Source organism: Cydia splendana, chromosome 11 (assembly GCF_910591565.1).
Source record: "Cydia splendana chromosome 11, ilCydSple1.2, whole genome shotgun sequence".
Lineage (NCBI taxonomy): Eukaryota > Metazoa > Arthropoda > Insecta > Lepidoptera > Tortricidae > Cydia > Cydia splendana.
This window is the reverse complement of record NC_085970.1, coordinates 13,926,255-13,941,624: the sequence shown is the minus strand read 5'-3', so window position 1 is coordinate 13,941,624 and position 15,370 is coordinate 13,926,255. Positions and strand designations below refer to the sequence as shown.

Here is a 15,370-nt window from a genome sequence, read left to right as displayed (position 1 = left end):
ATTAAGTGCATCGACTTCAGGTATTTCGTGCATTAGGTGTATCGAATTTAGGTATTTCGTTCATTAGGTATGTTAACTTTAGGTAATTCGATCATTAGGTATACCGACTTTAGGTAATTCGTGCAGTAGGTATGTTAACTTTAGGCAATTCGATCATTAGGTATACCGAGTTAAAAACTAATAAAGATAGAGTTAACCTGATAATTTTCCCGCCGTCTCCATGCTTGTATTAGTTGGATATTGACTGGTCAGCTGCTTGTTAGCTATAGTTTTCGCGAAAATCGCCAGGACAGAGGTGAAATTTTTTGTATGAAAACTTGCAACTTTAAATGCATTTTTTATCGAAACTATTGCACTCTAAAATGAAGTCAAAATCAGTCCGTCGACTCAATTTTTTGCAAGCTTTCTAATGGTACCCCACACGATTCTTACAAATAAAAAAAAATTCAGCCTACCCCTCTCGACCCCCTAAATTTCCCCCTTAAATAAGAAATAAGCAGTTTTGACTTATTCATAGTGTTAGTGATGGTACTTGCCATAACTGTTCCAAATTTTAGGTACCTACACCAAACGGTCTTTGAGAAAAACGCATTTAACCGATTTGCAAGACCGAAGTGATCCCATAAGAGCACCGTGAACAAAGTTTTGTACGGTGCTCTAAAAATTGCCTCGGGTAAAAATGTGTTACTTTATGCCCTTGTTGTACAATCTACTATTAACGGTCGATGAGGCCGCTCCGCTTATTTAAATTTTTTCATGCCTAGTGATGTTTGTGTGTACCTACTCGTACTGTCGCCATCGGATAATCGGATATATCGTAGCGGCTAATACGCTCAGAAATATCTGAACACGCCTATATTTTCAGAGCGTTAGAGTGCGTGTTCAGATATTGTGAACACCTTGCCTGCTCCGATATATATGATGGTATAACTGTACCTATCTAGGACGGCAACAACTGCATCATCATAGTAAACATTATGTTACTTTTTGTGAGAAACCGCCGTTTTAATCTGACTGAAATACTTAGCCACCGGTTGCTTGACCTAAAGGGCAGTAATACCACCATTCGCAAACTCTCAAGCCAACAGATTGTAACTTGTAGGTGGGGGTTTTCAGAAAAAATGGTACCATTTACTTTGTTTCGAAAAACCATCAACTCCTGGGTTATTTAGACTCAGAATCACGAGTACTATTGCATGAGACAAAGAAAAAAGTGTCCCCAGTTTTTCATACAAATTTTGGGTGTCAGTTTTGTAATGGTCCATACAAAATGTATGTGAAAATGCGTTACAAAAGTGTAATTTTTTTCGGACTTTTTTTTTAAATCGATATTCCTCGTGATTCTTAAGGGGCCCACTGATTAACAGTCCGCCGGACGGTATCGGCCTGTCAGTTAGAACAAAATTTTGACAGTTCCGAACAACTGACAGGCCGATACTGTCCGGCGGACTGTTAATCAGTGGACTCCTTAAGTAGAAATAACCCAAAAGTTGATGGATTTTCAAAAAAAAACTAAATGGTACACTTTTAAGTGAAAATGTCCGTGGTTCGTCGCTAAAGCTACCTATGTTAAAATTTCGGTTGGATCATGCTTAGGTGCATTTGGCATTCGGGTAACGTAGGTAACGTGGGTCCACGTTGAGTGAGGCAGCGGAGCGGGAGACACGCTTGGTTACATCACATATTTAGAATGTGTATTCGTCTGGGTAGATTTTTATATCGATTACCTATCGGTTTTGTAAGGCAGTAAACAGTTTTATTATACAGGATGGCCAAAAAATAGTGCATTCCCGTTGCTAGGGAGGTTTTGGGATTATACTGAGCAACTTTTACTACGGGACCAACACCGATATCACGAAAAAAATTTTTGGCTGTTTCATACATTGGCTGGTCTATTTTCTATGGGAAAATATTTTTTTTTGGCGATTTCAAAGTTGGTCCCATAGTAAAAGTTGCTCAATATAATCCCAAAAACTCCCTGGCAACGGGAATGCACTTATTTTTTGGCCACCCTGTAGAGAAATTAAAAAACTTATAAACAAAAACCCATTTGATAAGTTTTAAGCGAATTCTGCGAAAATTTATTTAATACAATAAGAATGAAAATATCTGCCATAAAACTTATTATTATCAAATAAGAATAGCTTTGTATGGAGTGATCTTTCTTAGCTTACTTATTTCTCTAGGGTTTTATACGTTTTTATAGTTATTTGCAAACTGCCCATCATGGTCGCATTTTTATCACCTGTCACGCCATGTGTCACTTTCGCACTTACATATTCGTAAGAACGTGACAGGCATAGTGACAAATAATAAAGAGCCGACCAGCTTAGTCCTACTGTTGGTGTAAAATGTGGCCAGTAAGCTAAGTAATTTCTGTCATCCCTAGCGTTGAAGGGGCCTCGCAAGATACATATATACGAATACATAGTCTACCATTGATAATCAGTGGTATTCGTCCGCTGTCACATTTCTTTTCCTTTATTAGGAGACGCTACGTGACTGGACCTTTAGTGGTCCGTTTGTCGCCCTTGTGGTATAACTTGGGTAGACCTAAACTAATCCTATTTGGTGTTTTTCTGCAAACCTTGTTTGAGTTTGTCAGGTGACTTAACTTTGATTACACCAGAGTACAATGATTTTAAAGTATTTTTTTTGTTAATTTAATATAACTATGCCAGCCAGGTAATGTGTTCTAAGGATTCAGAAATTTTAGGTTACCCTGATTTCAGTTATAAGTAAGAGCAAATCTATCGAATTATGTTTCGTATATAATTTTCGATAAACTTATTGGTACCTGGACCTACTAGCCGAGGTTCCAATAAGTTTCTGGAAAAAATTTTTTTTCATAAAATATTTTCTTTATATTCCTCCTAAATTAATGACCACAATCTCCGGTCTGGAGGCGGCATACTTATCCGCTTAGCTAGCAGTGGTTTTTCCACATTAGGTATTACGGTGAATATTTAGTAGATTACATAACTTAAAATTTGTAATAGAATCTCAAGCCAGACCCTTTCTTCTGAACTGGAAATTAGGCGTCAGAGATCTTCTTCCAACTTTGGAATTTAATAAGTGCGTTTAAAAGGAAATGATTTATGCTGAAGGATTAGGAATGAGTGATGAAGCGTACCGTAACTTTCTGCAAAGTTCAACATTTAGGGAGTTGTTAATGATCTTTCTTGAGTTCCTTTATGTATTTGGCCGGTTGGCGATAAGTAAGAAGCGATGAGTGTTTTTTTTATATTTGCTGGCCAATACTCTATTTTATGGGCCACAAACCTGCTTCTTCGGAGAGTTTTGTCATGAAGCCTCGTGAACGTCAGCTGTGACTCTTTCTCAACACCTCGAATGTGAAATAAAGGAGAGCATACATATAAAATAACTGTACGTACATAATTATGAAATAACTCGTGATCACCACACGATGGCGCACATAGTAGCATCCATGTTTACGACCTGTGTATTGTTTTAATTAAAAATTTCTACAATAATTCAGTTCTAGGGGTATTATGGCTGTTGTAATATAATGCATGCAACTCAGTAGTGGTGTCTATCGTGATCGATAGTAGTATTTTTCTAGTAAATTACTACCCATGTGTCCTTGCACTCTCCGTAGATATAATTTCCTGCCGATTGAGAATCTATCAAATTATACTCTTAGCTGATACCTTGAAGAAAAAGTTTCAGACGTTTATCTACATCTAGCTTGTTGCGTGAAGATAATGTCGCTCGCTAGTCGCTTTATTGTCGCCGGTCGACAGCCATGAGGATCTCAAGTTATATAATGATATAATGATTGATGTTGTTATAGTTATATGATGATGATGATCAGAGGATGTTTTGATAGGGGCTTGCTTAGGCAATAATTTTTGTTTTATTTTAGACTTGCTTTTGTTTTGGGATAACTACAATATTATCTCTATTGTGGTCAAGCCTATTGTCACTTACCATGAGGCAGAAGTTAGGATGTCCATGGCTGATTTCGGAATTTAATCAACAAAGTTAACAGAGAGAAATCGCTGCCCCAATATTACAGAGTTCTATGTTTCACTTTTATCGAACTGAAATTTGAACATTGTCATAGTGACATTAAGTCGAATTTCAACTATCTTGAAAATGTAACATAGAACCCGGTAATATTGGGGCAGCGAAATGACAACCGTTGTACTGCGAATCTAACTGCCAGAAAGGCTTTTATCTGTAGCAACGTTAAGTAGGACTTGAAATTTAACAGTAATAAAATAGACAATATGTTTTCGTACCTACCCTTTTATACTTCTTGTGAATTACCTTTTGGATTTATATGAAATGAAAATGCGACAGTCGTCCATAAACATTTATTAATATAATTTATCATTTTCCATATTCCAATGGTAGTAATAATACAATTATCATATTCCATAATCAGGAACGTACCATATAAGAAGCTACGTACAGAATTGTCTACTAGGCTGCAATACCGAGTACCCCCTGTCCGAGAGTAAACAGTACACCAAGATTCGTATTTTTAATATGAATAATTATATTATGACACATTCATATTGTTAAAAGTCTAAGTTGCCAATCGCTAATACAAGTGGCGCTGTTTCATATAAAGGCTTAATATAGCGTCTTTCACCAAGTTTTATCGATAGTCTCTTAAAATTCTAAAACATTAATGTTACATTTTTTTTCTATTTTGTATTCGCTACTTCCTATTGACATAAGTTTACCACCAATTTTAGTAGCTACTGCTTTAGATTTCTACGTTTAGCTTAGTTAACTCTACATACATACATTGTAAGAAGAATGTTGAAGCGCGCGCGGCGCGTCCGCACTGCTGGCAAAACGAAAATGAACTGAAATATAACGGCCAGCTGCGCGGCGGCCGGGCGCGCTGCTAACATCTGATTGGCCGAGCTAGCGTCGAGCGTACTGATTGGGCAATAAGGCTGGGTGATTGCCCAACCACGTAAGCGGACACCCGACTCAATCAGACAAACCATAAAGACTACAAACAGAACAGAACTAACGGAAGTCCAAAAAGCTAAATTTTGTATACAAGGTCCAAAAATATTTCCAAACTAAACTGTAGGTCCCTGTTTTCGATTCGAATTCTAGTTTGAAATGATAGAACGTGAAACGAGAAAGCCGAGAACGCAATATGTCCGTGTGTTAACGCAAGAGTTGTCGCGTCCGATGGAGCGGCGGGCAAGTCGGCTGGCAGGAGCTGGCCGCCGCTTCAAGGGAGCCGTGGTTGGATGGAGCCCTCACCCCCATTTCTGGAAGAGGCCCATGCGCTGGCAGCGGCAGTTGGAGCCCCAGAGGTTGCAGCGGCAGGAGGAGGAGTGGCAGCAGTCTCCGGGCCGGTGGTCGCAGTTCCCGCCGCGCCGGATGCAGGCTCTCCTGAAAACGTAGATCAGCGACGAACGTCTGAAATCACCATCCGATACTAAACTAAGTTTGTGCGTAAGAATAATTTACAATACCTATGTGTAATAGTGACGCTCACATAATACCTACTTTGGGCATATTTCTGGGACAAATAATATATTTTTGTGTTGTCTTTCAATGTCGTTCGACGTAACCGGACTTGTCTTTCTCATGTCGATATGTCTAGAATTCTAGATTGTTGTGTACTGTATGTTGTTTCTAATTTAATTGTCTTGTGTCTCATGCGTCAATCTCACACTTACATGTTATTTGTTAGAAAATGCCGGTCACGATGATAGGTATAGACGAGAATAGCGCATCTATATTAAATTCTAAGGTAGGTACTATATTTCAATGTCACTGTTACACTAGTATTATAACTCGAAGAGTATGAATAGGTGTGACAGGCGTGGCAACGTGATATTGATAAGTTAATGATAGTGTCTGTTTTAAGACCCTGGTATTATAAACCGGTGCTTGATCACGTGGATACTCCAGCCACAAGAAAATGCTTACAAGGAAAAAAAGATAAGTTTTTGGTTTTGGGAATTCTAAGGCTGCGTTCACACGGCTTTGTCCTGCACATTTTTTGCATTATGCGTTTTAACGAATATCTAATGGCACAAACTTTATGCATAGAACCGTTAACGTGTCATTTGTACGTCAATTTGGGACAAATAAAATTATATGTAGGTACAGTCAGCTGTATAGAAAAGGTACATAGAAGTTTGTATGCAAAGGTGCTAAGCGAATAATATTGCTGACTGTACATTACCGTTGAATTATAGAAATACGTTGAATTACGTTTTAGTAATTCAGAGGATGCTTTTGTACTAGGAGGTCGCATTTTTATCGCTTGTCACCATACCTGTCACGTTCTAACAAGTATGTAAGTGCGAAAGCGACGGGCATAGTGACAAGCGATAAAATGGAACCATGCTGCGCCCACAGAATCGGGAACTCTATACCTTAGGTGGGTATATTTTATCGAAATCTAACGAAAAAGAAAACAATAGGTATGATAAAAATCGGCGCGACTAGGGAATTAAAGCTTAAGCCGATAATCCTTATCGACTTTGTCCGATGTGAGTCAAAACTACAGATACTACGAGTTATTGACTGATTGTATTTGCACGGTCAAGGACAAAGTTATCGATATGCCATAAATAGTATTTATTTATTAAATACCCAAGGATTATAGCAATAAAAATACATGTGCTGTTTTTTATTATAGCATTCATATCTTTGCCCTTGTCTATGCAAGTACCATCACAATCCGCGATTGTTGCGCCATTTAGGGTCCTAGTTAAATTGGATGTTCAATACTTACGCTATCGAATTTCCAGTTTCCAGTCAAGATCCCTAATGGCATAACAATCCCGTGAGGTGACTGCACCTTGTGCATAATTGATTTCCATCGAATTTTGTCGGAAACGTGCGTATTTGTCATGCTAGAACTACTACATGACAAATACGCACATGCATATGTCGGCGGCCGATCGTAAGATCAGTCATATCGTGAAATTCCTAGGCATATCGTGAAACGTGAAAATCTTTGACTCGTTCCCAGAGTCGACGGAGCCCCGCTACGCGGGCCTCCTATTTCTGGGCAGTTTGCCCTTAGGGCATATGAAGCAACCTAGTGAACCTATCCTACCTATATATTGGTTTAATGTGACTATCGCCAAAACATTACACAGAAACATTACGATCTGCCTGATCTTACGATCGGCCGCCGACACATACATTGACTGAATAGAACAGTCAATGTACTTTTTGTACCGAGATTGACTTAAATAGCAAAACACGTTCGTAAGTTTCCGTGAAAATACAATGGAAAATATAATCATTATGCACTACATCTTGTACACCTACGAGTAGGGCAAACCTTGGCTTATCGGTGATACTTGGTAATTCGGTGATAATGGGTTGTTATCTTTCGCAGAGCTTACAATGCTGAAATGTAAGCAATTAAATCGCTGCCAACCCGATTGCAAGCATCAAAACTGTCAGCTGCCAATGATTTTATAGCTCGCATTTCCTCATGGTGAGAACTGTGTAAGATTATAACGGAGTATCACCGAATTACCAAGTATCACCAATAAGCCAAGGTTTGCCCTATATAGTAAAGTCGCCAAGAATAGGTAAAGTATTGAATCGTAAGGCCAATTCAAACATAAATTTGACATCAAAATGTTAATATTATATAAATGATGCCATTTCGTTCTCATTCGTCCGTGCGTCTCACTCGCACATATACCCCAATACATGTACGAACAAGTATATACCAATCGCCATCAGATATATCAAAGCGGTCAAGGTGCTCACAAATATTTTATCACGAGCCGAGACGAGAGGAATGTAGCCTATAGAGGTATAGGCTATAGAGGTATAGGTATAGAGGTATAGGCTACATTCCTACTAGTCAAATCAGCTTCTTTTTTAGAACTGTCAAAACGATTTTTTTGTATGGAATTTATATGAAAACAGATATAGTGACGTCACGGTAAACTCACCTACTTTTTATATTTCAATGCGAATTATTAAATACAAATTGTGTTTAAAAATAGCTGCTATCTATGTTTTTCTAATAATTATCTGGTGTTTTATTTCGTGCACGGTTTGAAATAATTTATTTTAAGTACAGGAAACATCCCTATTGTCAAGGCGTTAGAGTGCGTGTTCAGATATTTTTGAACACCTCGGCCGCTCCGATATATATGTAATGGCGACTGTACCAACGAGCAGAATACACACGATGAGTGAGTGAGTGAGAATGAGATAACTAAATGAGATGTCAATATAACATTTTGATTTCAAGTGCAGGTTAGAATTGGCCTCCGTGGGGAGACGCCACATACACAAAGATTGTGGTAGATAACCTACGTTTTATATTTATTAGGGCCACTAGCACCACTTACTAACCCGGGGTTAACCGGTTAAACCTGGAGTTACCTTGGTTACCAGAACAATTTGACGGAATTTAAGGGGTTAACCCCGGGTTAGTGGGATGGTGCAAGTGACGTGAGGGATTACGGAACACACCTGATATTACGTCTACAACAGCAGATCCGAGGCCAATAGAACCTATGTTCTGATATCAAAATAATATCATTTTGTTGTTTATCATTTGCCCGTGCGCCTCGCTCGCGCCAATACATCTAGGTACTAAAAAGTACGAGCATAATGCATGCACGAATTATAACAACATAATTAAATGACGTCATCTTGATACCGGAATGTTAGTTCAAACCGGCTTCCAGGTCATCAGATTTGTTCGATCCGTAGGGTAGACCGAGATGAATCGAACCACAGGGCGAATCGGATCAAGATGAAAAATCGGTTGAGCACACCACCACACCGTACAACTCTCCTCTCAGCCTGCGACGCCAGTCATAAGACATATTCTAAATATTAACAGATTTTTAAGTCTGATCCGATTTGCCTTGGTCTACCCTACTCCTATCGCGGTAGAGAAATAAACTTACTTCCCAACATCCTGCAACAGCTGCAAGTCTGCCGGGTCCTCGCCGTAGTCGGGAACGCTGATCTCCACGTCCTCGTCTCCTAGGGCAAGATAAAATTATTATTGCTATTAATATTATAAATGCGAAAGTATAACTATTAGTCTATTTAGATTAAAAGTATGGGGATAGTTTGAGTCACGCGGAAGGACATAGGATCTTCAAGCAACACCGGGAAGGGACGGCATTCGTACTATATCCCCTCTGCCATGCATGTAGTGACAGTGACTCATTCGTACACAAAAAGAGATCGAGGTTTGCAAGATTCATTCAGTCATTTTCTATGCATTTGTGTCATCATTACAGATTGGATTTTATATGTAGTGAGTGAAAAGTGCGACCGTGTGCACGTTTCCCGCCGCAAAACATGTCAGATTGATTTGTACGGTATGATATCGCTTGGGCTCCTCCCTTCCGACATGTTGGAAGCCGGTGTTGCTCGAAGCATAAGATAGTTTTTATTCGATGCAGACGTAGTAGCTGAGACACTATCAACTTCACGTCTAGTTTTACAGATTCTCGATGAAAAATATTTAAGCTCCCCAATGTGTCAGGAATGACGACTGGACAGTTTTAGAAAAACATTTTTGGCTGTATGGTATAGGGGTACGAGAGCAATCGATTGGTGGAAGTTCGTCAAAGGACAAGAACACTCGAAAGCTCTGATCAAAGGGTTCAACAGCAAAACTGCTAAGGAGCTTCTAGGGCTCAAAAGACACAAAACTTGTGCGGTGACTAGAATTTTGACTGGACACTGCAAGTTGAATAAACACATGTTCCAAATAGGGAAAAAACAAGATGCGACATGCAGGTTCTGCCAGGAGTCAGAGGAGATTGCTATGCACATTCTCTGCTCCTGCGGACCACTAATGTCCAAAAGAACTACCTACCTAGGGCGACATATACTGGAACTCTATGAGGTACAGAGCATTACGGCCCAAAGAATCTGGAATTTCCTGGATTCAACGGGCATTAGTAGTGAACTTTAAAGGGCCGTCACAATAGATCGCAGCTTGGTCGAAGTGTCACTCAAAGGCCCACAACACCCTCTCCCAATAATGATGATAGGGGTATAAGGGCTAAACTAAAAAAAAAATTACCGCGGAAAGAGCCACTCAATGGTTAATTTCTGCAGTAATATTTAATGCAAGCAACAAACAAATACAATAAATATCAGACCTCCTAGCATGCATGAGTTGCGTTCTCGCACGCAAATTCATACTTGATGTCGCGCAAGATGTATGGAATCGCGCTCAAGAACGTTACTCGTGCTAGCCGGTAAGAGAGACAACACACTAGCAACTCCCGAGCGTCGGCATCAAAATAGCTGCTGTTCGACGCACTTTGGCGCAAGGCGCAAGTGCGCAGCGACACCATTTTCAATAGAGCTGACTATACGGCGACTCTTCTCCAAACAAAAACGTCACTTTTGACACTGACACATCTAATCCATATCGTTTCTAGATCTATTAATTGACGTATCTTAAAATTCGAATCGGGCAGGCTACTGTGGGTTATATCCTACCTTGCAGATTCTTATGATAATAAACGTCATCTATCTTGTGAGAAATTGTAAAAATTTTATGACATTACATTAAGTTTGCAATAACTTAGACACTTTGAAATGTAATATCCTTTTACAAAGTTACTCTCTCATAACTGTTCTTTATTACAACGCAAGGCAAGTGCTTTTGAGTTATGAAATGAATATTTCTTTCGAGGGTTACATATCAGAATACCGAAAACTGATTTACCTAATGTTGAATCACCTATGCTTGATTCACCTATTTTTAAATGACCTATCGATCATTTTACCTAAACATTGACTGACCTAAGTTTATAATACCTAAGCTCAAATAACCTAATGGACGAAACACCTAATGCACGATATACCTAATGCACGTTTTACCTACTGCACGTTTCACCTAAAGCTATTATACCTAATGAACGAATCACCTATAGCTGATATACCTAATGGACGATACACCTAAAGCTGATATACCTAATAAACGATGTACCTAAACTTGATTTACCTAATGGACGAAATACCTAAAACTGTTAAACCTATCGCACGAAATACCTAAAGTTGATATACTTCCTGAACGAATTACCTAATGTCGATATGCCTAATGCACGGAATACCTAAAGTCTATATACCTAGTACAAAATTCATATCATTTTGCGGAATGATCCAAGTGGCAACCAACTCCACCTAATAAATCGTATGATTTCCCAACCTTACAGTAGAAACTGTTTGTTTGGATAACAACTTAAGAATACACTTTTTGAAACTCTACTTTTTAGGTAGTAGAATGATTTCGTAAGTCTAATACAAAATTAGTTATCTTATCTTATCAAAACTTAATTTTTGTAAGTTAACATCATGACGATGAAATAAAAGTCGGTTTTGGCACTGTTTGGTCGCAGTTAACCTAACACGCTCCTCCTCGCTTTGCTCGTCGTCGCACCTATCTCGACTCTGGCAAATGACTAGACCTTATATTATAATAAAAAATAGTAAGCCAATTGAATGATTTGGCTAAAAAATGTATACCATGTCCTAATAATATTCTACTAAACAATAATTATATTTTTGATTTTAGGTACATATTTCGTTCATTAAGTGCATCGACTTCAGGTATTTCGTGCATTAGGTGTATCGAATTTAGGTATTTCGTTCATTAGGTATGTTAACTTTAGGTAATTCGATCATTAGGTATACCGACTTTAGGTAATTCGTGCAGTAGGTATGTTAACTTTAGGCAATTCGATCATTAGGTATACCGAGTTTCGGTATTTCGTGCATTAGGTATATCAACATTAGGTGTTTCGTGTATTAGGTATATTAGCTTTAGGTATTTCGAGTATTAGGTGTTTCAACTTTAGATAAATCGAGCATAGGTATTTTGAGCTTAGGTAAACCAATTGTAGGTGAAACGTGCAATAGGTAATTCGTTCATTAGGTGTTATGAGCTTAGGTTAATTGATCATTAGGTATTTAAAAAAATAGGTGAAACGAGCATAGGTGATTCAACATTAGGTAAATCGATTTTCGGTATTCTGATATGTAACCCTTTCGAGTACGGCACTTTGAAATTGAATACAATTAGAGTTAAACCAGGATAAGTCTGCAGCGATTTTGACAACACACGCAGTGCAGGTGTTATTTTATACGTTAAACTTCTATGAAATTATGACGTATAAATAACACTGGCACTGCGTGTGCTGTCAAAACCTCCGCAGATTTTTCTTGGCCTAACTCTAAAACCTTAGGATGACATTATAAAAATCTAGCAAAATATAACTTGCAACTACTTCTGTTAGAATTGTCCCGATGAGTATTAGTTGCATGTAGAAAGAAAAGTACAGTCAGCGTTCAGCGATAAAAGCTTGTACCAAAAATGGAATTTTTGCTTTATACTTACTTATTACCTATTTAATTTCAAAAGTCTTTTACTCCAAGTGTGTAGGTGCTACTTGAGTCAGCCAGTCATATAGTCGGTGTCGGCTCTCCATGGAAGGTCCCGACAATTTCGATGACCACGACTATCCTGTCAAGATTATACGACTAAGATGACAGAGATGAAATTACCAGGATCGATGTATGAGGCGTGCGTCCACTCAGCGACGAGCAGGAGCGCCGCTAACGCCAGCAAGAGTGCGCCGGCGCGCGGCATGCTGCCGCTCAAGCGCTAGCCTGTAACAAAATTTTCACGTTAAATCCGGTACACTTGAGCCAACGTAGGCAGGTGTAACTAAAGTTGAGTTCAAGAGTGAAAACAAAGAATGAAAACAAACCAGTTAATCTTAGTAATCTCACACTTTTTATGGAATACCATGAATCATGATCTTCTTATGGACAACAGTTTATAAACTTAAGTATTTAATTTTAACTTAAAATACATGTTAATGATTAATATTTCAGTAAAAACTACCTCCGTAAAGAAGGTTATATGACAGATAATCTGTCACATTTGTTTACATTATCTGACACTATTGAATTTATACGGGATCTCCTAATTTACTGGCTTTACGTCTCTTAGTGTCAGTTGCACCAAAACCCCCCCGTCACCGTTAAAATTTATTGTATGGGAACTTTCATAGTTCACTGCTGAGTGACGTTGATCAGTCTGTCAAATGTGGTTGGTGCAACTGATCCTTAATATAACAGAATTAACTTTACGAAAAATGGATGAAGTAATGAGGGTTTCCGCGATCGAGTTTTTTACTAGATGACAGCACCGTGGCGAGAGGTCTAGCAATCATAATCCATCGATCATGTTTAACCATGTTTTATTTATTGGTGGATTTTGACAGCAGCTGTCAAAAAGACCTCTCGTCACGGTGCTGCCATCTAGTGAAAGTCTCGATCGCGTAAACCCTCATTCAATAGTTAACGTCAATGTAAATAAATACATTGATTGAATTAGATCGTCACTGATCAAATTGTGGTATTAATTCAATATTAACAGCCTTATCGAGATTAAATTATGACAAACAAAGGCGCCGTTATTGAATCGGGACAACGCAACTTTGTATACACGTTGCTTTTGCTGCACGTCGAACCTTTGTGAAATTAGCGGTGGAATTGCAAGCGTGTCGAGGCCGAGGCATCGGGTAAAATTTGTTAGGTATTTTAGACGGTGCACGTAGAGCGACATAACGTTGATTCGCGTCGTTTCATTATCAAACATTGGAATTGCGGGTGCACAATTTAATGGTAGGTAGGGAGATCCTGTATCGACATACTCAATAGGTAAAGTTATCGAAGCTTTTTCATTATCTAGTTATCACCCCCAGCTTTGTCTGTAAGTGTATATTTGTCATTATTGATAGCTTGTTACCAATAACAGTGTGACTTAAAAAAATCTTGAAATAGTTTCCGCTACCCAAAGGCTGGTTCTCTGGAAGAGATTGCTTTTTGCAAAACGACCGCCTGTTGTTTTACCTCTACCATTAAGATTTGTAACTTGTACTGTTTATTTAATTTTTGAGGTGTGCAATAAGGAGTATTCATGTTATGTTGTATACTCAAAAGTAAGCTATCGATATCGCACCGCGGTTCTATAATGTGTTTGTGCCCTTAGGGAAATCATTATTATTGTAAACACTCCTGCATTATTCAAAACTTTTCACCAATAACAATTTGCTCAAAAGGTATCGATGTCTTCCGTAACTTTTATCTACAAACTCGTTATAACTTCATAGTTCCGAGTATTTGAGTCGAGTTGAGTCCCGATTGATCCATTCGCGATTTCACGTCGGTGCGAGTAATCCAACCGAAGTACTTAATTAAAGTTGGTCGAAGTAATTAAAGATTATTTATTTCAAGGAACGTTATCTTGATTATACAATTGAACAAATAGACGCGTGGAGCTTAACAATAATTTAATTATTATAATTTGACTTTATTTTGTTGTTATTGTTTGTTTTTGTCGTGGGTAGCCTGAGATATATGTATTGTATAAAAAATTTAAAGTGTATAAGGGTAATCCGATTTCATCAATATTATAATACGCGTTCAATGCAGATTAAAGTCAGGTCATTCAGTGACAGATCCAGGTGGTTTTGTATTTGGTTGGCTAACTAATCAATAAATATTATAACTAGCCGAAAATGTACAAATTATTTGTTTACTTCTTTTACCTAAAGATACAGAGTAAGAACTGATTTACTTTCCACCCTTGTATCCGAAATAAAAATTATTCACTGGAAATTCACCGCTCATAGCAACACGCCTTTAAAATTCGTTTGTACCGAAACAATGTATCGGGATTGACGTTAAATGGTTTAAAAGAACAATGGATATCTTTTCCATAAACCCTTCCACCGCGCCATGTATCACACAGACGTGTTGTTATCATACCCATTTTTCACACGTGTCAGGTACCATCGCCCATACTGTTAACAGTGTTAACTGTACATTGGTGGACCTTATGCCTTTTGGAATAAGGTCCATCGATGTACAGTTAGGAGTGTTGTTTGTACAGGTAGAAATTAATTTGGTAAACAACGGAAACAAAGCACGTCCGTAGGCCGTCATAAATTTACTGGTTGCTCTCTGAATGCTGCAATTAAGCTGCCAGCTCCGACACACTTATCTACTTCTACTGTATACTATACCTAGGGGCTGTCCATAAATTACGTCATCGATTTTTGACGATTTTGGACCCCCCCCCCTATAATCATCCAAAAATCATGCATCAAATGACCCCATTTCCTCCTACTTCATGCTACCGTCATCCGATGTCCAGACCCCCCCCCCCCCAAATTTGAAATGACGTAATTTATGAATAGCCCCCTATGTGTATTACACACGGTGATTCAGCTGTACAGTCAGCATCAAAATTAAATCAGAGTATACGTCAAAAATGTCTAATTTTTACAAAAATAGAAATGTCTCTATGTATAGAACAATTAGATTGTACAAA

The 15,370-nt window shown here is 38.4% G+C and overlaps 1 protein-coding gene across 4 annotated transcripts; it reads right to left on the bottom strand.

The window, feature by feature from the left end:
• Nucleotides 1-4,326: 4,326 nt before the first annotated feature.
• On the bottom strand, nucleotides 4,327-12,643 carry LOC134794808 (U8-agatoxin-Ao1a-like). 4 transcript variants are annotated; one of them, XM_063766600.1, is made up of 3 exons: nucleotides 12,532-12,643; nucleotides 8,904-8,982; nucleotides 4,327-5,415 (listed from the first exon to the last, which is right to left on the bottom strand). In XM_063766600.1, exons 1-3 carry the CDS (start codon nucleotides 12,614-12,616, stop codon nucleotides 5,253-5,255), a joined length of 327 nt encoding a protein of 108 aa, XP_063622670.1. In that variant the 5' UTR covers nucleotides 12,617-12,643; the 3' UTR covers nucleotides 4,327-5,252. The 4 variants fall into 4 exon arrangements, with proteins under 4 accessions (XP_063622670.1, XP_063622672.1, XP_063622671.1 ...); XM_063766602.1 differs by having other exon boundaries at nucleotides 4,327-5,388; XM_063766601.1 differs by having other exon boundaries at nucleotides 8,904-8,979; nucleotides 12,532-12,624.
• Nucleotides 12,644-15,370: the final 2,727 nt, after the last annotated feature.

What these genes read in the sequence shown, in the direction of transcription:
- LOC134794808 (XM_063766600.1), bottom strand. Translation starts at nt 12,616, where the DNA reads ATGCCGCGCGCCGGCGCACTCTTGCTGGCGTTAGCGGCGCTCCTGCTC. An exon ending in CGCCTCATACATCGATCCTG is followed by an intron (nt 8,983 to 12,531) that starts GTAATTTCATCT and finishes ATCTTGCCCTAG; the next exon opens with GAGACGAGGACGTGGAGATC. An exon ending in CTGTTGCAGGATGTTGGGAA is followed by an intron (nt 5,416 to 8,903) that starts GTAAGTTTATTT and finishes TGGTGATTTCAG; the next exon opens with ACGTTCGTCGCTGATCTACG.